The sequence below is a fragment of the Leucopleurus acutus genome (genome assembly GCF_964270905.1).
Source record: "Leucopleurus acutus genome assembly, chromosome: 16".
In the NCBI taxonomy this organism is placed as follows: domain Eukaryota; kingdom Metazoa; phylum Chordata; class Mammalia; order Artiodactyla; family Delphinidae; genus Leucopleurus; species Leucopleurus acutus.
In genome coordinates this window covers 9,025,561-9,048,554 of record NC_139158.1, presented here as the reverse complement: position 1 = coordinate 9,048,554, position 22,994 = coordinate 9,025,561, and the positions used below count along the sequence as shown (strand labels likewise).

Below are 22,994 nucleotides of genomic sequence, written 5' to 3'. Positions count from 1 at the left end.
TGTGGTTAATTTAGGTTTTCTAACAGATACTACAAGTGATCTAGCCTACGGTGAAGTTGGGCAGGTGGGAAAGAAACAGCAGAGGGAAGAGGCCTTTGCTTCCCCTCAGACCCATCCTCCTTGGGCTGCCAGCCCTTAAAGTCAAAACACCATTTGAAAATTCAGGACTCGGCACTTGTAGCCATAAGTGGTGCTACTTTCCACATTCAATTAGCGAGGCCCCAGGAACTTGAGAAACAGTTAAGTCCGGCACTACCAACATGCCGCCACTCATACAATTCAGTTCTTCCTCCAAACTCGATTCAAAGAGCAATAGACGTGAGCATCAGACAAAGTAACACAGGACAAGGCTTTAGACATACGATCCCGGAGAGGCAGACGAGCCCAATGAGGCCAACGGGGACGGTGGGCAAGGAGGCAGCTGAAAGCAGCGGGGGCGTCCTGCCTGCTCCAGGAGCTTCCCTCTCCTGGGGAAGGTATCACCCCTGGGTCTGCCAGGCTAACAGTCTTGAGCCACCAAGCTTTTAGGGGCCAAACTGGCAGAGAGGGTCGGGGATGAAACAGCGGCTCGGACTTGGCAGGAGGAAGTGGAACAGCAGGAGCAGCACCCGCTGGGGTCTCCAAAGGCAAAGCTAGAGTCAGGATCATTTTAAATGGAATCGATCCTGCAAGGAACCAGTAAGGGATGAAGCAGCGAGAAATGGGGAAACAGAGTCCCCTAATGGGACCAGAGGGGGAGAACCACTTTTTATAGCCAAGCCAAGCAAGGTAAAGTTTTAGGGATAATCCATCCCCCAATCCCATCAAGTGCATATCAGAGATGCAAGTGGGTGAGGGCTCTACCTGCTGCCCTCCGGCAAAGCTGGCTCTCAGGGAAAAGGCGGGAAGGGTGGCCGCCTGACCAAGCTCATACACTAAACGAGAGTCAGGGAAGGCAGTGGACGATATGTACAGATGTTTCTTTAGTTCTCTCCAGCCTCACCAGTGGAACTGTTCAAGTAAGGTAGTAATAGGCTTCTGCCCCGCCACATCCTGCCTCCCCCTCCTCCCTCGAGAGGCCCGAGGCTTCTGCTTCCTTGAAGAGGGAAACAGCCCCTGGGGCTGCCACCACCTCCCTGGTGGCCGAAGCCAGAGGTCTGGGGCAGGTCTGCGTTATGGAACTGGAAGGGTCAGAGGCTCTTCCTAGCAGGTGCTGAGGTCCAGATTTGGGCAAGGGAGGCGGGGGTGTGGGGGGCAGGGGCAAAGGCTATTTCTTGCGGGTGTGCTGCCTTCGGGCCTGCAGTCGCTGTCGAGCCCCTGGGGTCTTGGATCCCGCACCAATGGAAAAGGAGGGGGCCGCCGATCCTGGAAAGATTCAACAAGATCTCATCAGGGTAGCTGCTACCTGAGAGCAGTCTCTAAAGAACACCGGATGCTGGGAGAAAGCCTCGCCAAGCTCTAGCAATTCTTCCGGGGGAGGGCTTATTAAAAAGGCAAAATCCCAAGACCACAGATAGGCTGGGAGCAAGGCCCAGGAAGGCATTTTTACCTGGCGTGCCAGCAGTCTGGCTCCTTCTCATCTCTGCTGCCCAACTCCAAACCTGGCTTGTGCTGGACTCCCAGACGGCGCTCGGAGAGCCGGAGCTGCCAGCCCACCCCACCCCATCTTCAGAGAGGAGATACACAGGTCACACTGGCAACGAGGAGACTGGCCGCTTACCGAAAGGTCCAACTCCGACAAAGCCTTGGGCGGGTGTTGAGGATGCCCCAAAGGAGAGGCTGCTGCCTGATGCGCCCACCCCAGGAGCAGGGGTGTTCTGACCAAAGGCGGGTGTGGAGGTGCCTAGGATGAAGAGACAGCAGAGAACTGTAGAGACCAGGCCGGTGAGCAGAGGGCCTCAAAGCAGAGGGTTATAAGCCTAGTGGGGGGGTCTGCTCCCAGCAGGGCCTTCCCCGCAGGGCCCCTTAGCTCCCATTCAGCCTACTGGAAGGAGGCCTTAACACGCGTTGCCCCAGGTGGGCCTCCCAGCCTGCTAACAGCTGTGCCGCGGTGGAGACAAGCCCCTCAGGTTGCCTTCTGACCACCTACGGCGTAGGGCCTCTGCATTCCCTTGGCCACCAGACACAGCAGCAGATGACCGTCAGTGGACCGCCACCTGTAGCCTGACCCGGTTACCTCCCTTCCACCAGGACTAGAAGCGTTATGCCTCTTCTCCTTGTTCACCGGTCTCCTCCCCTCCACCCGGTGGGTCCCCTGATCTCCCCCTGGGGCCCACTGGGACTCAGCCACCAGAAAACGCCCCGCCCTCACTGAGTGCTGCCATCCGCACCAGTCCCGCGGGGAGGGCCGCCTGCTCTCCCAGCTCTTCCTCGTCCCGGGGTAGGGGTGGGGGGCCGGGCTGGGGTGGGCGTCTTTCTGGCTTCCTGGGGCCCGGCCTGGGCCCCGTCTCTCCCCCCACTCCCGCCTCCCCTGCAGGCACTGCACTGGCTCCCCACTCGCCACCGCAGCAACTCTGGCTCCTGCTTTTCCTCAGCCTCAGAGAACCTCCGGGCCACCGCCCCTGCTGCTTTACTTGGTGAGTTGCAACAGGCGGGCCTTGCCGGCTACCACTTATATTTTAGGTCTGTATCTCGTAACTGAATGGCGCTGGGGAAAAAGAACGGTGCCGAATGGCCTCACTGTAACTTCACAAGCACGCTTTTCCAGCCTCAAAGCTGCCTGCGATCCCATCCCATCTTCTCCCCAGCTCCAAAGCGACCACTTTCAACAGGCCCTGCGGTGCCCTCACACACACCTCCCCCCAGCCACAGCCCAAGCTCTTCTTGTCAGTCTCGGAGGTTAAATTTGTTACTTCCTCAGAAAGGCATCCCTCCACAGTCATTAATCACATACTTTTATTGCTACCTGCCACACTATTTACACATTTAACACCTGTTTCTTCACTACCACAACGTAAAGCTCCCCAAGAACAGCCGCCGCACAGCAGACCAAGTCAACTCCTGACCTTACCTCCAAACACAGGTTTGCTGTCCGGCGTGCTGGCCACGTTGAAGGCAAAGGGTGTGCCCTGGCTGGGCGCGCCCAAGCTGTTCTGACTCAAGCCTCCCCCGAAAGGGGTCGTGCTGCCAGTGGTCCCACTCTGTCCCGCTCCAAAGCCGAACGCTCCAGAGGCAGAGCTGGTGCCTGGGGTGGCCGCACTGATCCCAAAGCCCCCACCGCCGGCTGGGGCTGCCGGTCCCCCAAATGTGAAGGGCGATGGTGTTGTGCTGCCAAACACTGAGCTACTGGTCCCACTGCTGGCGGTCTGGGTTGTAGCTCCAAAGCCAGAGGTGGTGGCTGCACCGAAGGAGAAGGCAGCTGTGGTACTGCCAAAGGCTGGCTGGGTGCTGGCAGGGGTGCCAAAGGCAGAGGCCGTGGCCTTCAGACCGCTGAAGGCCGACTGCGCAGTGCCACCAAAGGCTGGCTGGGCCGGGGCTGGCGCTGGAGCCGCAGTCGGGGCCGGGGCTGCAGAGTTTCCGAAAGTGAAAGAGCTGCCGAAGCTGGGGACGGGGGTCGACTTGGCAGCCCCCTGCTGCTGCCCATCCGCAGCCCCGAAGGCGGGCTGGGGGTTGGCTCCTGGGTAGGACGGGGGAGGTGGCTTGGCGCTCGGGCCGAAGGGAATGTTGAATGCTGGGGCGGTGGCGCTACTGAACGTCAGCGTGGGCTGGCTGCTGCTGACTGGGGCTGAGGCGGTGAGGGTGCTGCCAAAGCCACTAAAGCTGGCTGTGCTGCTGCTGCTGCTGCTGCTGCTGCTGCTGCTGGGGGCAGTCTGGGCGGCACTGGGAAGGGACTGGCCAAAGGTGGCGACTGCTGTTGAAGCGGGCATGGCGGGAGGCTTGCCAAATTGGAATATGGGGCCCACGGCTGGGGTGAAGCTGGCACCGGAAGCAGGGGGAGTCCCAAAGAGGAAGGGCTGGGAGGCGGAAGCGGTGGTGCTAGTCACGCTGCACGGGGTGCTGGTCGCGGTGCGCACACCGAAGCTGAACGCGGGCTTCGGAGCAGAGTCTGCGGAGGTGCTGGCTGTGGTCATGGACACCACTGCAGAGGTGGCGCCAGCCTGGCCGCTGAAGAGAGGGGCGCTCGTGGTAGTGGCTGGAGTAGCTGTTTGCTTGAGGGAGAAGGGAGTTAACATGGGCACAGATGCAGGTGGCCCCATGTTGCTAAAGATAGGCTTGAAAGTGAGGGGTGGGCTGCTAGTCGTCATGGGGACGGCTGAGCTGGAAGATGCCGCGGCTGTGACCTTGGAAGGGCTAGAGGGCAAGGGGCCCTCATTCTCGCTTTTAGGTGGGACCACAAAAATGGGCTTGAACATGGGAGATGCTGAAGACACAGCAGGGGCCGCAGAGGCAGGAGGGTTAACAGGTGGGGTGCTCAGCATTCCAAACAGAATACTCTGCTTGGGGCTGGGAGACGGGGCGGACGGGGCTTGGGATTTGGCAGATGTCTCAGCCTGAGGGTCCGGAGGTGACTTGGCGTCAGTGACTGGTCCTGGGGGAGAAGCAGGGGTCAGCCCCAAGAAAGTGGTGGTGGATTTGGAGTCTTCAGAGGTGCCTGGAAGGGGTGCTGACTCTGAAGAGCCCAGAGGGGCCAGAGGGCTGGGTGTCTTCGGAGGCGAATGGGCCACAGTGGTTGCCACGCCGGCAGATTCTGGGAAGAAGAGTAGAGAAAGTGAATTTGGAATATCTCAAACATGATGCAGTGTTCAATGCCTAGCACAGTGCTAGGGATTCAACAGTCAACAATTACGACTAAATCTATACCACAGGCCTTTAAACTGTTCATTCCTGAAAGTCAAAGAAGTGTTCATAATTTCTACCCTTCACAGGTCATAAGAAAAACAGAAGAGGATAAAACTTGGCCCAGTTGGGGGTTAGATGTGTAGAAACTGAGAAAAAATCCAATTACCTGAACTCAAGTCCAATTAATTATGTAGATAAACCTTATTCATCTAACAAAGATGTACTATATTACATTCACCCACCAGGCGCTAAGTACAGAGCATATGACCATGAATGAGATGGTCTCTGCCCATGAGCCCTGGGAGAGGCTGAATACCTAATATATTCTACACTATGATGAAGTGCAGTAGAGGAGTATGTATATATGCAGTGCCAAGAAGGCAAGGGGCTGGAACAGCCAGCAGGTCCTTGGAAGCCTATTACCTTGTGCCTGCCGTCTAGCAAGCATGTGACAAGACACCTTAACCATGTGACCGTTTATACTTCAGGGACACCTCATGAGGTGAGCACTGTTCTTATTTTACAGATGAAGACAACAAGGCTCAGAGCAGCTAAGGGACTGGGTTTCAAATCAAGAGCTATTTGACTACCAAAGCTAAGCTGCCTTCCCCAGCTTTAAGTGTCGCAGCCCTTCCCTAAAATGTCCCGACTACAGATTTCTAAAGCTCTTAAGCCTGCACCAGCTCAGGTTTGGGAAGTTAGAATAGGTTCAACCTTTGCAGCAATTTCCAGCAGCTGATGGGCACGGTGCTTTTACTTCCACCTAAACAAAGGCTGATGTCGTTACGTGCTCTAAAGGAAGCTCTCCCACTCACCGGGAAGGGATGGTAGGCCTGGGGAATTCTGCATCTTCTTCAAGCTCTCCAACAGTGGGTTAGTGCTTGGGGCTGGGAGGGAGGCTGGGGATGAAGCAGTCCCAGCAGCAGGCAGGGTAAAAGTGAAAGAAGACTGACTGGTAGGTGGGTTCTCAGTGACAGAGTTTGAGGCAGCATCTAGGGAAGAAAGAAAAGATGACATTGTCCTCCCTTGTTTGGGAATTCTTTCCAGTGGCATATCATGGAGCACGGGGAGTTCAGGGCCTCAGGACAACTCATTTAGAAAGGCTTCCCTTCAGTCTCAGTGCTCACTGTTCTCCAGATTCCACTGAGGACCCAAATGGACTTCCTAGATGAGAAAGACCAAAATAAAACCAAAGGAAACAAACCCTCTCTGGGGTGTGAAACTGATCTACATTCCTTACCAGTCTTATCCTCCAAGACCTTGTTAAACCACTGTAAAGAAGCTTTCTTTTCCAAGTCTAAGTCTTCAGCAGTGATTGAATAACCAAGCTGGGGAGGTGGAGGCTACCAAAGAGAAAAAGAAGTTGTCAATCAGGAGAAACTGGAAGAAGCCTATATTTAGCCTTCCTAAGACAGAGTTAAGTGGGGGTGGGCAGAGGTAGATGGACAAGACCATACCAAGGTCAGCTGGTCCCCTCGCCTGGAGGGCAGCAACTGAACCTTCCGTTTACGCCGCCCAGAGCTGCCAGGTGTTGATGGGGAATTCCACGAGTTCTGTTTCTTACATGTGGTTTTATCTGCAACTAAAAAAAAAGAAAGACTTGTTTTCTTCCTCCTCTCTGCCAGAAATGGATAGGTTTGTCTATCCCGTTTTTTTAAATTTTGTTTTGTTTTGTATTTTTTGCGGTACGCAGGCCTCTCACTGTTCTGGCCTCTTCCGTTGCGGAGCACAGGCTCTGGACGCGCAGGCCCAGCGGCCATGGCTCACGGGCCCAGCTGCTCCGTGGCATGTGGGATCCTCCCGGACCGGGGCACGAACCCGTGTCCCCTGCATCGGCAGGCGGACTCTCAACCACTGTGCCACCAGGGAAGCCCTATCCCATTTTTAACATTGAGTTTTCAATGGGTATCTCTGAAAGATTCGATCTTCCATGATTTGGGCTCTTGGATGGTGTCTGAAAGATTATATAGTCAAGGGCTTCCCTGGTGGCGCAGTGGTTGGGAGTCCACCTGCCGATGCGGGGGACACGGATTTGTGCCCCGGTCCGGGAGGATCCCACAGGCCGCGGAGCGGCTGGGCCCATGGGCCATGGCTGCTGGGCCTGCGCTCCGCGGTGGGAGAGGCCCGCGTACCGCACACAAAAAAAAAGATTATATAGTCAAGAGGATATAAAGGCAGAATTGCTCCAAATGCAGGTATACAACTGCTTGCTGGACAATAATTATCTGGATTGGTCACAGATACCTCAACCTAAGCTTATCTGTAGCCCACTGTTACCACACGTTATACTGTACCTGTCTGTGTCACCTTTCTCCCTTACCTGACTATAAATTTCTGAAGGACAGAAACTCCTGTCTCTGTATCTAACAGGCCGTCCACAAGGCAATGCTCAACACTTCCACCACCAAAAGCCACCCTAGTGCATTCATCAACTTACCCTTTTCTCCCTGGGACTCCTTGTCTGTTACCAATGGAGTTGAAGAACTAGAATGATGAGAAAGCTCCTCTTCTCTGTAGGAGGAAAAGGCAGAATTAAGTTTAAGAAAGACTTGCTGACAAAAAGTACTGGATAACTTCTTGTACCTGCTTACCTACCAACTGGTCTAGAACAACCATGATATAAGACCTCAGTATGCCAGGAGAAAAAATAAAAGAAGTCAAAAGAAAATTCCAACAGAAAAGAATGGAGGCAGTTCATGGAAACCAAGGAGAAACCTTTGTCTTACAACAAGCACAAATCAGTGATCTTCAAAACCTTACTTACAACCCACCAAGTCCCTGAAAGTTCTAGTCACAGATCTGATCCCTAACAGAATGACATTCAACTTGACTGTAGGTACCTAGAAGGTCAGCTGGAGTCAAAAACATGGAAGTCCGCTGCCTGATGACATCGTTCATTCTATTCTGTGTGGCCTCTACTCTTGCACCCCTGTCACTCACGCTACAGTGTGAGGAAGAGAGCCAGAGGCCTCTACAGTTGGTACAAAAGAACTGTAAGAGATGAGAGCGATTCAGGCGGGCCTTTCCCTGTCCTCTAGATGTTAATTTCTTTGATCCTCCAAATCAGAGTTGCAGAAAGCCTAACAGCCGAGTAAACGTCCCTCTTTTCCTGACCGCTTAGTAATCCACGCAGCAAACAATAATGGATTACCTTATTTTCTTTGCTGGCCGCTCTGGTGTCTGGGAGCGGGATGAGGCTGGGCTAGAGAAGGGAGATGAACCGGGTCCACTCCTCTTCCACAGCTAAAAGGCAAACACAAATAACGTGACTGACCCTAGTTGATAGTTTATCATCTGACCTTCAATATAATGCTGTGGTTCTATTTATCACTGCATATAAAATCTCCTTTTAGGTAACTAAAAAAGTATTTCTTTGTGAAGGAAGGCTCCTGAAAAGAAAGTCAATTGCCAGTATTAACTACAGGAGAAAAAGCCTGAAAAACTAACGGAACGCTAACTAATAAATGTAGAAAGAATGAATGTACTTTTGGCGTATATTAAAAAGGGGACTGTCACATTCAGTAATGGTTTAGAGCTATGATGTGCATACACGTTTACTCTATATTGTCTGTGGAAATGATAAAAGTAAATTAAACTGTTCCAATGAAGATAAGCTAATAAACTAATTTAGTTTTGCTCTCATTAAATTTTCAGTTTTACTTTATTAACTTTATTTTTTTTAAATATACGATCATGGGGCTTCCCTGGTGGCGCAGTGGTTGAGAGTCCACCTGCCGATGCAGGGGACACGGGTTCGTGCCCTGGTCCGGGAGGATCCCACATGCTGCGGAGCGGCTGGGCCCATGGGCCATGGCCGCTGGGCCTGCGCGTCCAGAGCCTGTGCTCTGCAACGGGAGGGGCTGCGGCGGTGAGAGGCCCGCGTACCGCAAAAAAAAAAAAAAAAAATATATATATATATATATATATATATATACACACACACATATATACGATCATAACATCTATGACTTTTGCAGCATCAGTGGTATTTATCGTTATAATTATCCATGCATCTGTCTCTTCACCAAGTGGAGTCCCCTGATAGCAAAGGTAGTCTGTTTTCATCTCTGCCTCCTTCGAAGGGGCCTAGCAGCAAAGTACTTGACAAAGAGCAAGCTCTCTGCAAATAGGTTCACTGTCTCTGGCCTATTTACAAAGATACTGAACTATCACCATAGGCAATTTTCCTACTGAGAAGCTTCTAGTGATTTCTTACTCAGTAAAATTGCATCATATAAGCACAAACAGGGAGGCAACAATACTTCATAAAAATTTTAGAAAGGTAAAGAGGGTTTTAAATCAAAGACAGGTGGTAAAGCAGTAGAGTAGTTCCATAAGACTAATGTCAGGAAACCGAGACTCAGAATAAGCTTGAGGAAAAAGCTGAAATCAGTAATAGTTTTTTACGTTACGCTCAGGTAAATAACGAGAAAGGACAGCCATCTGAAAAAACAACAAGTGCTTAGGCCTCACACCTGTATTTTTAACGAAGTGCCAAAGGTGATTCTAACCTTTAGCCAGGGTGGAAGACAACCTGGTTCAACAATTAGGAGGAAAATGTTCTATCTCTACTTCATAGACTATACACACACACAATCCAGGTGTCATAAAGAACTATTTAAAAAAACCAAATGAGCTCTTAAATAACTTGGGGTAGGGAAAAGACTTTCTATTCCAGAAACAAAGGAGAGAAAACTGACAGACTGTTGTAGGACAACTAAGAACCTCTCTAAATAAAAATCTCTCCATGTGGGAAGGAGACTTTACTATATACTCTGTACCATCTGAATTTTCAACCACAGTAATGTTTCCATAAACTAGAAATAAAATGTATGTGGACAGGAAACAAAAACACTCCAAAATGAAATAAAAACATAACTAGAAACAAAATTAAAAGGTAGATATATTCAACTAAAGTGATAATATCCTTAACATGTAAAAGTGAAAGTCTTGCAATTCCATATAAACATAATAAACATATCAAATGAAAAGTGGGCAAAGGCTATACCAAGGCAAGTCATAAAAAGAAACAATCTATGTATCCAGCAGTCAATTTAGTTCTGCACTGTAATTCAATTTTTGTCAAGTTCCTATTTCATAAAGGTACTATCCTTTATACTTTACAAAGAATAGAAGCAAGACCATTCCCATCATCAATAAATTTATAATCTAGAAAAGAGATAGGATGGTACACAAATTGACTATAATAGATAAGAGATGAATGAAGTCTCTAAAAAGGAGTCCAAGAAGAGAGAGATTATGCAGAGTTCGGTTAGAAGAATAATAAAGGATGAAGGTGACATTTGTGATGGTCCTTCATAATCTGACAAAAACACCTGAAGAAAGACAAACTTTACAGGCTTGCAGTAGGATGGACACATGATTCCGGTTGGAGAACAGGACAAGAAAAGGCAACAAAGCAGGAAGGAATTAGGTGCTCTTACAAGATAACAAATATGCTGCTTTGACTTAAATATAGGGTGTATGTAAAGGAATAATAAGGGATGGGGTCAGAAATGCAAGCTAGGGTTTTGAGGTTTTGAAGGCCAGGGTTACTATTCCTACTTTGGAAAATGACAAGTCTTATATAAGACTTACGAAGATATCAATGTCACGCACAACGAGATCTAAGGACAGTTCACTTTCTCTAATTGGCACCAGTCTAATATTTGTAATGATTTTATAATATCAAAGCTAGAACTTCTAGTTTGGGTAGCTGTGGGTTGGGTATATACTACTGCTCCTCTGGAAAAATACAATTAAGTCAAATATCTCTACTACCACTTGCACCAAATAGAAGGGCTCTCTGTTGACTACTGGGCATGTTTACTGCTTCAGTACACATTTCTTTGAAAGAGAAGTTTCAAGATAAAGAACTTTCATATTACTCTAATCTCCGCTTCCAATGACTTCCTTACTTTCTTGATAATTTAAAATAACTCATGCCATGGACCATTTCAAAGATAATTATGATCAAAATTGAAAGTACACTATGCTCTCCGTTCTAGAACTTCTCCTTCTGACAGCATTATATATTCAAATATCACACACAAACAGGGGACTGGTAACTACTTACAATAAAACACCCAGAAGCTATTAGTGTCAGTGAGTATATTACTTGCCGTAGTGACGTCACAGGCTCTACCAGGGGTGAGGGTGCTTTAAAACAAAATCTGACCATGTTTCAGGCTATGGGTTTGTTTGTTTTTTAATGCATAAGCACCATTTATTTAGTTTTTATTGATATATAGTTGATTTATAATGTTTCAGGTGTATAGCAAAGTGATTCAGTTATACATACATATATGTGTGTGTATACATTCTTTTTCAGATTCTTTTCCATTATGGGTTATTACATATTGACTACGTTGTTTCAGACCAACCCTGCTGTGGAGGACAAACTAAAAATGCTGAAGCAAATATAAAATACATATGTTTGAAGGTATGGTGGTATGGAGAGCTACCAAGGCAGTGAGACACTGTGGAGGTAAGACAGAGGAGAGGAGCCAGCAGGTGAGGAGCCTCAGGGCGACTGCTCCTTCCAAAAGTAAAAGCTGCAGTTGAGAGGCTGAGAAAAGCTTTCGGCAGCCCTGTAGGGCTGGGAAGACAAAAACCAGAATTCAGGGCTTTGCAAAGTAGAGGGGCCCTAATATACACCTTAGGCTTTTGGTTCGAATCCCAAAGGCTACATAGTAGGGTACAGGGCAAATCAGAAATAAACCAGCCCTCACAAGAACTGACAACCAACTCAGAATCATGTCAGTTCCAACTGTACAGGGGTAATCTGTCCCAATCCTAGCTGCCTGCCAGAGGCAAAAGACAGACCTCTCTGGAGGAAGATACTATCATTCAGAGCTTCAAGTCATTGTCCCCCCACCCCTCCAACGTCTGACAGTAAAACAAAACAACAAAAAAGTATGTAAGAAGATAATATTCAAGGACTTCCCTGGTGGCGCAGTGGTTAAGAATCTGCCTGCCAATGCAGGGTACATGGGTGACAGCCCTGGCCCTGGTCCAGGAAGATACCACATGCCGTGGAGCAACTAAGCCTGTGCGCCACAACTACTGAGCCTGCGCTCTAGAGCCCACGAGCCACAACTACTGAGCCTGCATGCCACAACTACTGAAGCCCATATGCCTAGAGCCCGTGCTCCGCAACAAGAAAAACCAACGCAATGAGAAGCCCGTGTACCAAAACGGAGTAGCCCCCGCTCGCGGCAACTAGAGAAAGCCCGCGCGCAGCAACAAAGATCCAACACAGCCAAAAATAAATAAATTTTAAAAATTAATTTCTAAAAAACTAAAAAGAAAAAACAATACTAGAATTAAAAAGAAAGAAAAAAACTGTTATTATTGTAGACAACATGATGTACATACAAAAATCCTAAAGAATATACAGATGAATATTCAGAATTTAGCAAATTTTCTGAATACAAAAATCAGTTGTATGACTATGTATCAGTAACAAATTTCTAATATGCTATTTATAATAGCATCAAAAACATGTACCTAGGAATAAATGTAATAAAAAATATGTAAAACCACTGCACAGATAAGTTAAAGATGATGTAAATAACTGAAGACTACCCATGTGCATGGACTGGAAGATTCAATATTGTAAATGTCAACTCTCTCCAAAATAATTGGTAGATTAAGGGCAATCCCAATCAATATCTTAGCAAAGTTTTTGGTATGGAAATTGACAAGATGATAAAATTATATAGAAATGCAAAGGGCCAAGATCCAAGACAATTCTGAAGAGGAATGAGAGAAATGAGAAAGTTGGATGACTTACTCTACTAGATATCAAAACTTAAAGACTGTGTGGCACGGGGCAGAAAAACAAACCAGTGCAACAAAACAGAATCTATCAACAGAAATGGATCTACAGATATACTGACACAAATTATGACAAAGGTGGTGCTGCAGAGCAATAGGAAAAGGACGGGCCTTTCAATAAACGTTGCTGAGTCAAATAGATATTTAGATGGAAAAATACTAATTTTGATCCCTACCTTACATCACACATAAAAATCAATTTCAAGGGCTTCCCTGGTGGCGCAGTGGTTGAGAGTCCGCCTGCTGATGCAGGGGATGTGGGTTCGTGCCCCGGTCCGGGAAGATCCCACATGCCGCGGAGCGGCTGGGCCCGTGAGCCATGGCCGCTGAGCCTGCGCATCCGGAGCCTGTGCTCCGCAACGGGAGAGGCCACAGCAGTGAGAGGCCCGCGTACCGCAAAAAAAAAAAAAAAAAAAATCAATTTCAAGAGGATTATAGATCTAAATTTAAAAAGGAAAAATAATAAAGCTTCTAGAAGGTAGCATAAGACAATATCATCATGACCTTAGGCAGGCAAAGACTTCCTCAACAGTACACAAAATACACTAACCATAAGTGAAAAGGATGAAACGGTGAGCCACAGAGTAGGACACTTACTTGTTGCAACACATATAATTCACAGAGACCTTGTATCTAGAACATATAAAGACCTTACAAAAATCAGTAAGAAAAAGACAGACAAACCTAATAGAAAAGAGCCAAGAAACTTGAACAGGCCCTTCATAAAAAAGAAAATACAAATGGCCAATGAACAGTTGATACCTCTATTTCATTATTAATCAGAGAAATACAAATTAAGACCACAATGAAATACTACTTCACACTCACTGGAATGGGTAATTAAAAGAGACAGGCAACACCAAGTGTTAGTGAAGATGTATAAACACAGGAACAAAATCTCATACTGCGCTGGTAGGAGAATCAGCTGAAACATCACCTTAAAAAGAATTATACAGGGAATAACCCTAGACCACTGGTGGTCCAGTGGTTAGGACTCTGCGCTTCCAGTGCAGGAGGCACAGGTTCGATTCCTGGTCGAGAAACTAAGATCCCACAAACTGTGCAGTACGGAGAAAAAAAGACTTATACAAAGCAGCACTATTCACAACAGCCAAGACATGGAAACAACCTAAATGTCCATCAACAGATGAATGGATAAAGAAGATGTGGTACATATATACAGTGGAACACTACTCAACCATAAAAAAGAACGAAATAATACCATTTGCAGCAACATGGATACAACTAGAGATTATCATACTAAGTGAAGTCAGAAAGACAAATAACCATATGATACCACTTACATGTGGAATCTAAAATATGACACAAATGAACCTATCTATGAAACAGAAACAGAATCACAAACAGAGAACAGACTGGTGGTTGCCAAGGGGGAGGAGGTTGGGGGAGGGATGGAGTGGGAGGTTGGGGTTAGCAGATGGAAGCTTTTATATACAGGATGAATAAACAAGATCCTACTGTATAGCACAGAGAACTATATTCAATATTCTATGATAAACCATAACAAAAAAATTTTTTAAAAAAAGGATGTATATTATGTACAATCATCACTTTGCTTGTAGCAGTAATTAACACATTGTAAATCAACTATGCTTAAATTAAAAAAAAAAAAACGTATACAAGAATGTCCATAGCAGCATTATGCGTAACAGCTCCCAACTAGAAACTCAAATGTCCAATGGTAGAATGGATAAATTAATTGTGGTATATTCATATAATGCAACAGTATTCAGCAATGAAAATGAAAGACCTATGACCACATGCAACAACATGAATGAATCTCACAAGTAAAATGTTGAATGAAAGAAGCCAAACACAGAAGAAAGCATATTCTGTTTCCATTTATATAAAATTCAAAAACAGGGAAAACTATATATGATGCTAATATTGAGGAAGGAAGAAGGGAAGAAGTAGTGGCTGTGAGTGGGTATGAGAGGGGCTTCTGCATGTTGAAAATGATTTATTACTTGACCTGGGTGGTGGTTACATGAAGCTGTACATCTATATTTGTTTTTCTGCACATTATACTCTAATTTTAAAACAGCCGTTAGATAGATTACATGACATGGAATGCTATGCAATATATAATGATTAAAAAAGATGTAGAAAAACCATATATGCTATGATTCCATTTTGTTAAACAGACCAGAAATCTTGTGTATCATCTGTGTTTACATACATAGTAGGAATGTTAACAATAGGTGCCTATGGGATGGACACTGAGATAGCCAGGACAGGGGAATTTTTACTTAACGGTTATCTATACTTAAAAAAAATTCTGAAACCAGGAAAGGTAATATTGTAGCACATGTTACAAATTCCAACAAGAATTCAGTAAAAAGTTTCCTTCCTATCCAATAGTTATTACAGCTTCTATTACAGTTTCCTGTCAACATTATTCTACGCACATCAAAAGATTAAAGAAACCAGCAGCATGAATAGAGGACACTATACACACAGTTCTGCACCATGCTTTTAAATATAATATTTTGAGCTCATTCACATCAGTGCCTATTAAAGCTGCCTTACTGTTTTTAACAGTTACACAGTATTTCAACTTATGGAAATAATGTAAGTCATTCAACCAGCCCCTTAAAAAGGTATGTTTACATTGTTTCCAAGCTTCTGCAAAAATAATGCTACAATCAACACCCTTGTATATGTCTTTGAGTATATGTGTAGGGTTAATTCCTAAAAGTAAACCTGCTGGATCAAAGGGCATGTGCATCTCTAATGCTAATAACAATGGCCACACTGCCCTCTAGGGAACTGTACCAACTGATGCTCCCACTTGTGAGACCTAAGTTTCCCCACCAGGGATCCAAACCAGGGCCCCCGGCAGTGAAAGCGCCGAGTCCTAACCACTGGACCACCAGGGAATTCCGAGAAGCCTGCTTTTGCAAACATTTATTTTTACGGTTTCTATTTTACATTTAAATCTTTAGTTCATTTGGAATATGTTTCTCTAATACTGTATATGAAAAGCTGCTCAAACTCACTCATAAGAGACACAAATTAAATACTATTCCTCACCTATCACACTCATCTTTCATTTATATTACTGTAAGAGTCTTCTGGATAGATTAACTTATCTCAAAATTTTTCTCCCCTTGAAAATCTTCCTCCACACATGCTTTATTTTTTCCTAGCTACAACATATTGGGTACCCACTTATTAACAGGCACTGTAATGGGTACTTTTCAAACACTACCTTCAGTGTTTACAACAATGATTTAGAAATGAGACAAAGAGAGTTTAAGTGATTTACTTGCCCAAGGCCCCAGAGCTACTAGGTGTCAGAGCCAAGACTGGAACCCACATCTGTCTGCAAAAACCCACATCTGTAGCAAAGCTTGCTCTGTTCCCTAGGCTATACTACATCCTCTTTCTAAAAAAGAATTACAACCACTTCTTTTTTTTTTTTTTTTTTTTTTGTGGTACGCGGGCCTCTCACTGCTGTGGCCTCTCCCGTTGCGGAGCACAGGCTCCGGACGCGCAGGCTCAGCGGCCATGGCTCACGGGCCCAGCCGCTCCGCGGCATGTGGGATCTTCCCGGACCGGGGCACGAACCCGCATCCCCTGCATTGGCAGGCAGACGCTCAACCACTGCGCCACCAGGGAAGCCCCAACCACTTCATATTTTTAAAACTTTCATTAAATTCTCAATGCCTATAGGATAAATTTCTTTTATGATCCAATGCAATCTGGAGTCAATCTACCTTTTGATTAAATTAATATCATTTACTGAATTATTCGTCCTTTGCCCATTTGTCTTGTATCAGGTTTCCACATATGATTGCTTTACTTTTTGGGCTTTCTATTCTGTTCCACTGGTCTATAGTTATCACTCAAGGGTTTGTATCTTCTGTTAGTGGTAATCCCAATATCTGACAGACAGAAGATATCTACAGATAACCAGGTAGTAACTACCAGGTAGTAAACACTGGCTGATCGATTAATTAATGCTAGGAACCCATTTCTCCCACAGCGCAAGACAAATGTACCTGAGAGAGACCTCGAGTAGAACTGTAAGAACTGGCAATGGCATTGCGGCTGGAGCTAGGGATGCCACCTGTGTATGTGCTTGTCAAGGAGCTCATAGAAGAGGTGCGGGATCTCTTATTCGAGTGATCATCTGAGCTCTGGGAATTGAGACCTCTCTTCAGAGACCCAGGCCTAATAAAAAGGGGAAAAGATAGTTAGATGTATTATTAAAGACATTCTTTTAAGGCTTTGTCCATGGACACAAAATCTTCCTTAAAAAAAAACAAACTTAATAAAAGAGCATAATGCTCTTAATTTTATTATTAACAGTTTGGCTAAATATATCTGACAGTCAGGAAGAGAAAGCCAAATATTTTAAAAATCAAATATATGAGTCCACTGATATAATATTCTAGAAAATGCACACTAATCTACAGTGACAGGAAACAGATCAGCAGACACCTGGAGATGCGGACAGGATGGAGGGAGGTATTACTAAGGGGCATGGGGAAACTTTTGGAGGTGATGTTTACAGGCATTATCTTGACTGCAGTGATGGTTTCCCAGGTGTATGCAAGTCAAAACTTATCAACTTGTACACTTTGAACAGGCAGTTTATTATTCGCCAATTATACCTCAATAAAACTGTTTTTTTTAAAAATCAGAGTTAAGAGAAACCAACCATTTTTCTCAGCTTCCAACTGAAACAGAAATTCCCTGTACATCTTTCCTGTAGAATAAGTCATCCAACCCCTGTTATGATACTCAACCACGGACCAGTTTATTCTTATACTGGATGAAAATGTATTTCCTCTAACTTTCACCCATGGATACTATTTGGAGCCAAACTGAGCAAACTGTTTTTCTTTTTTCACGTGACAGTCCTTCCATAGTTTGGAGACCATTATCCAAATTTCCTTATTCTCCTTGAGATTTTTCTCCTCTGGGCTAGTATTCATACCCCTTCAAAACTGCCTTACCCACCACCAGCCCATAAAATCTTAGCTGCTCCACTCAGAATGCATTTCAGTTTGTGTACATGCTTACAGTGTAGTACACCAAACCAAACCCACTCCACAGACAATCTGAGAAGAGCTAAGACGAGCAAGACTACCACTCACTGGCCTCATTCTAGTCTTTGTTCTTCTATCAGCACAGACTAGGAGCACATTAGCTTTTTTGGCAGCCATAGCATACTGCTGACTCAAATTAAGCATATACGTTACCACAAGGCTTTTCACACATATTGCTGAGCCACTTTTCCTCCCAGCCAATTCCTCCTCAAATGTATTTAAACTCAAATGTAGAGATTTAATATTTATCTTAAATTTCATATTGTTACATTTTATCCATTGCATAAACCTTGTGATCTTTCTGTTTATATACTTGGTTATTAAATATATTTATAAACCCTCTTAGCCTTAGTGTGTTTTATCCATATCAATGAAAAAATATTAAAAGGAATTAGAAGATAGTTATTGTGGCAAATTACTCAAAATGTTCCTCTCTGACTTCAAAGATTTGAACCTGAACTAATAAAACAATGCAAAAAAGCAAAGAAAGTCTACAGGACAGTAACTCTGATGATTCCCTTTTTCCAAACAGTCTGTATCTCACCCATGGATGCTCAACTTACTTAGGCACAAAAGAAGCAGGGACTCCGTTGGCCACCAGGGGCTCAAATGCTGAATGTCCGCTCCCACTGCTATCATGGCGCCTAGACAAATCAAAAAACTCTCAATTAAATGAAGTTACTTTTCTTTCCCCTTAAATCATATTCCCATATTCTTGGGACCCTATACTATTCCTATGAAGCATAGGTTCTATGCTAGACAAGAAGGGGAATGCTTCAACTCCAAAGATTCCAAAAGGTAAATTTATGCTAACAGTGTCCAGGCAGTAAGAAAAGTATGAAAATACTTCAAGACCTTTTGAACTCTTCAGGTGTATCAATTATTTGCTAACTTCTCACCAAAGTAGCAGAATCACAAATTTAACATCCTACCGTCCCCAAACTGAAAACAAAAACAACCCTTTAGGGATTAACCCACACATCCTATAGTGCTCTAGAGGTTAATATGGCAAGTCTATTAAGGAAAAACTTTACATATCACATACAAGAAGGGCCTATGCATGGTGCACAGAATCATTGCTTATTCCCATCATGGGAAAGATAGTACAGAATCCTCAGTTATAGGCTCACTGGGGTCAAGCAAAATTACCACCCTGCAGAACATGAGAAACCTATCTGCACCATAAAAAGTTATTTCTTCTCCCACCTCCACACCTCCCCACCCCCTGCCACTCCTACTTAGCTAGTTGACATTAGCTCAAATTGCTCACTTGTCAATCCTATCTCTAGTCATGATAACATGATTTTCCCGTTACATACATACACTTGCACTGATTAACATTTCCCTACTCAATTTTGTCACCTACAGTATCAAAGCTGACCAATTTTGAACCTATAGGATATGAACAATCTTCTCTAGGTAATGGGGCCAATGATTTTACATGTGGGGTCCACTGTCTCCTCAGAGAGCACTTCTTTGCCCACCTTATATAAAGAAGCCTCCTTCTCATTACCCTCTGTTATATCACTCTGTTTTTTATCTCTATACACTTATAATTGATAATTATCTTGCTTATTTTATTATCCTTATTTTTTGGTCTCTTTTCCTCAAACAAGTCCCATGAGGACTCCGTCTTGTTCAAAGCTCTCTCTGCTCTACCTAGAATAGGCTCTGGCACATAGTGGGTACTCAATTTATTGAATTAGAAAAATGACTGGACTCCTTAACTTACTCCTTTGCAGCCTGTTAAAGCCTTAACACCCATTTTCATTAAGTTATTGAAAACAAAATAATGAAATTGGTTTTACTCTCATTACTAATAAGTCTACCATACCCTAGTCCTCAGTTTTCTTTGCCAAGCACTCCCCTCAGCACAATCACAATACTGCAACTGGTGGTTACCCAAATAATTAAACAGCACGAGATTGTGAGGCGAAGACTTTAAGCATGCTCTCTCAAAAATAAAATTTAACACGTTTGTATCAAAAGTATGAGGCTAACATGGCTAACAGTTATTGGCGTATCTCTAGTACTTATGGAAAAGGTAAATTACAAAATTTATCTAACATGTGTCTTAGGAAATGAACAGCATTAAAGCCCTTGTTACCAAGCTCTTCCATGAAAGCCAAAGAACAGGACCTACTAAGGGTCACAAACTGGAGCTGGCCTCTAGATCTTCTGGAGAGTGATCTATATTTCAACAAATCCCGGGAGCCCACCTGAGAGGCCTGTTATTACTCTGTTGGGACTGTTACCTTCTTTTATTTTCCTGGCCATCAGCAAATATTTGGTCTTCCTCCTCCACTGTCCTTTTCTTCCTCTCTTTGAGGGCATTCAGTACTGTCTCCTTTGCACATGGGTCTGGGGCACTAGTTGATGGTGAGGACAGTGTTGAGTTGATAATTTGCTCTCGTCTACAGTGAAAGATAAGATTCCAGCATCAAGATATTTTAATTACCATGCCATATAGCACAGACTTCAGTCACTGGACATCAGAAGCTAACCAACAAACAAAAGTATAATTTATACACTCACAGAAATTGCCCTTTGCAATTAAAGCTACAATCCAAGGCAAACAAAACAAAAAGATGGTTCAATTACTAGAATTTGGGATTTCTCATTCAAATAAGCAGCTACTTCTTTTTCTGCTTTGTCACAGGAATAACCAAAGAATAAAGTGGACAAATAGGAGTCTATTCTTCCAACGACAATACTCACATCGGAGAACGAGTCAATTTGCTATCTGGAGGAGCAATCCTCACTGTCACTGGGCTGCACACCATTTTGGAATTACGAGCAGATAGCACAGTCTTCTTGTGATAACCATTCCAGCATACTGTGGGAAGTACCCCCAGCAAGGAATATTGGGTCTGTTGAATTGGATATCTTCTTCGAGGTGTTATTACAAACCGATGTGATAAAGTCCCACAATCCCTGTGAAGAATGGGAGATACCAAAGAAGCTTAAAGGAATGTCAGAAAATTTAAATGACTAAAGAACCACGTGGGTTCAGATATTTTACAGAGAGTTTAAACCTCTTTCTAAGCAACAAAGAACACATGGTTTTTTTTTTTTTTTTTTTTTTTTTTGCGGTACGCGGGCCTGTCACTGCTGTGGTCTCTCCCGTTGCGGAGCACAGGCTCCGGACGCGCAGGCTCAGCGGCCGTGGCTCACGGGCCCAGCCGCTCCGCGGCCTGTGGGATCCTCCCGGACCGGGGCACGAACCCGTGTCCCCTGCATCGGCAGGCGGACTCTCAACCACTGCGCCACCAGGGAAGCCCCACATGGTATTTTTATGGCAACTTTCCCCCATTTCGTCTAAGGGCAGAAAGTGACAGCTGCTTAACAGCTGTCCCTACAATGGACTTCAACAATTTGAGAGGGAAATTGAAAACCTTGCCCACACAAGTAAACTGCGATGGAAGAAAAGTGTGTGTTAGGATGTGTAGGGAGAAACTTTTCAAGAATGCTTCACTCTTTTATGCTAATCCATCAGTAACATACACTCAAAGTTAAACATTTTTAACACCTAATAACACCTAAACATTCATCTTCTCAAATAAATGTACTTTTCAAGAATCTAATAGTTTCACCAAATTTTTGTATTCTCTTGTATCACTCAGCTATTGGGACTAAATGAAACTGTCTCTTTGATTTGATCATCTTTATCTACCAAGTTTTATCAATCAAAGAGGTGTTTCCTGGGAACATCTCTTCGAGCTCGGCTAACCATAGAATTTCTCTTAGTGGGCCAAAGAAAAAAAATCTAACAAAACATACTCTATGACTACAATCGAAAGATAAAGACATTTTCACTAGAAGTAGGGATACTTAATGGTTTATCAAGTATTCTGCTAAATCTATACTGTATGAAAATTCAGACAGGTTTAAGAACTAAAAGGAAGAAAACAGCTGTGGCATCACATCTCATTCCAAAGGGTAAAGGGGGGCAGGAGACGACTGACACGCATCAAGGTGTTTAAGATGGCAAAACGACACAGAATCCACTTTGGACTTAATGAAAAAGAAAATTGGATTTGAAAGTCAAGTCCCTAATTCAAAGCCCGTCGACAGAGAGGAGAGTGTGGGAAAGATCAGGGTTATCTTACCGGTGGGAAGGCCTCCTAGAGGACCGGAGGAGAGGAGTGGGGAGGAAGGAGTGAACTTGAACGCCACGGGGATGTGCCGACTGAGCGGGCGGCGCGGTGCGGGCGGGTGGGCGTCGGCCCGGCCTCTCCCGCAGGTCCCTGCTCTCCGGGGCGGGGGCAGGCTGCGGGGGGCCTGGCTTGCCCAGGTAACTGCCCAAGAGGAGCAGTTCAGCGGGGTCGGGTCCTTCCAGCAGGCTCCGCGGCTCTAGAAGATTTCCGTTTACTGCCGACTTGGCCGGAGGCGAGGCGAGCAGTGTTCGCTGACGCCTGGCGTTCCGAACCAGCGAGAAGGCGCGCGAACCCCGGGGCTCGCGGCTCAGTCCCCACCAGGCCGCGGTAGCCCCCACAGCCAGCCAGGCCAGCGCAGCCGCCGCCGGCACCAGGTACAGCACGAGGCCGAGCAGCGACAGGACGAGAAGCGCCGCCCCAGCCGGCCCGCCGCAGCCCCAGCCCCGGCCCCGGCCGTCCCTGACACTCGCTAACGGCCGCCGTCGGTCGCCTCCTCCAGCCGCCGAAGCCGCCGGAGACATCGCGGCTCCGCGCCGCGGAGAAGACTTAAATATCCCAGCGTGCACCGCGCCGCGCGTCGCGTCACCGCGCGCCGACTGCGTCACTGCGCACGCGACTCGGACGAGCGACAGCGTAGGGAAACGCTACTGCCGGGCGACGCGCTAGACCCGACCCATTAAAGAAAATGCCGCCTAGCTAAACGCCGAGTTGTGATTCTTGTCCCTCGTGTACACCCGCACAGCACCCATCCAGAGGTGAGCCTCTTGGAAGAATCTTGTTAGAAATAAAAGCTCCGGAAAGCGACTACTCACGTAATGCTTATTTTCTAGGGGCCTAAACACCCTAGAAGAGATTATCAGGCACTTTCACAATTGCTACCTGAGGCTGCTAGTTTTTTCAGTTACTCAGTTTTCTGCCAAAGTATAAACTGCTAAAGGGAGTTGACTTCAACAGCAATAGTAAAAATCAAGACCAACCCAAACTATCCACCCTCATTAAATGTGGATCTGGTACTAATAAATTCCCGATCAAACAGCCTAATAGTCTAATAAACTGCAGATCAGACCTGAAGCTGCAATAGAAGTTTGCGTTTCTGCAGTACACATTGATAAAGGGGGGCAATTATCTACCAAATTTCACATTATGCTCCAGAATCGGGTAG

The 22,994-nt window shown here is 45.4% G+C and overlaps 1 protein-coding gene across 3 annotated transcripts; it reads right to left on the bottom strand.

Annotated features, from left to right (window-relative positions):
- Positions 1–1,246: 1,246 nt before the first annotated feature.
- On the bottom strand, positions 1,247–22,353 carry LOC309973316 (nuclear envelope pore membrane protein POM 121C-like; the record flags this gene model as incomplete). Of its 3 annotated transcripts, XM_082857493.1 has the most annotated exons (13): positions 1,247–1,344; positions 1,700–1,822; positions 2,990–4,666; positions 5,574–5,750; positions 5,999–6,101; positions 6,216–6,340; positions 7,196–7,269; positions 7,910–8,001; positions 16,623–16,794; positions 18,239–18,319; positions 19,931–20,089; positions 20,394–20,609; positions 21,785–22,353. In XM_082857493.1, 13 exons carry the CDS (start codon positions 22,351–22,353, stop codon positions 1,247–1,249), a joined length of 3,666 nt encoding a protein of 1,221 aa, XP_082713619.1. The 3 variants fall into 3 exon arrangements, with proteins under 3 accessions (XP_082713619.1, XP_082713620.1, XP_082713621.1); XM_082857494.1 differs by lacking the exon at positions 5,574–5,750; XM_082857495.1 differs by lacking the exons at positions 6,216–6,340; positions 7,196–7,269; positions 7,910–8,001.
- Positions 22,354–22,994: the final 641 nt, after the last annotated feature.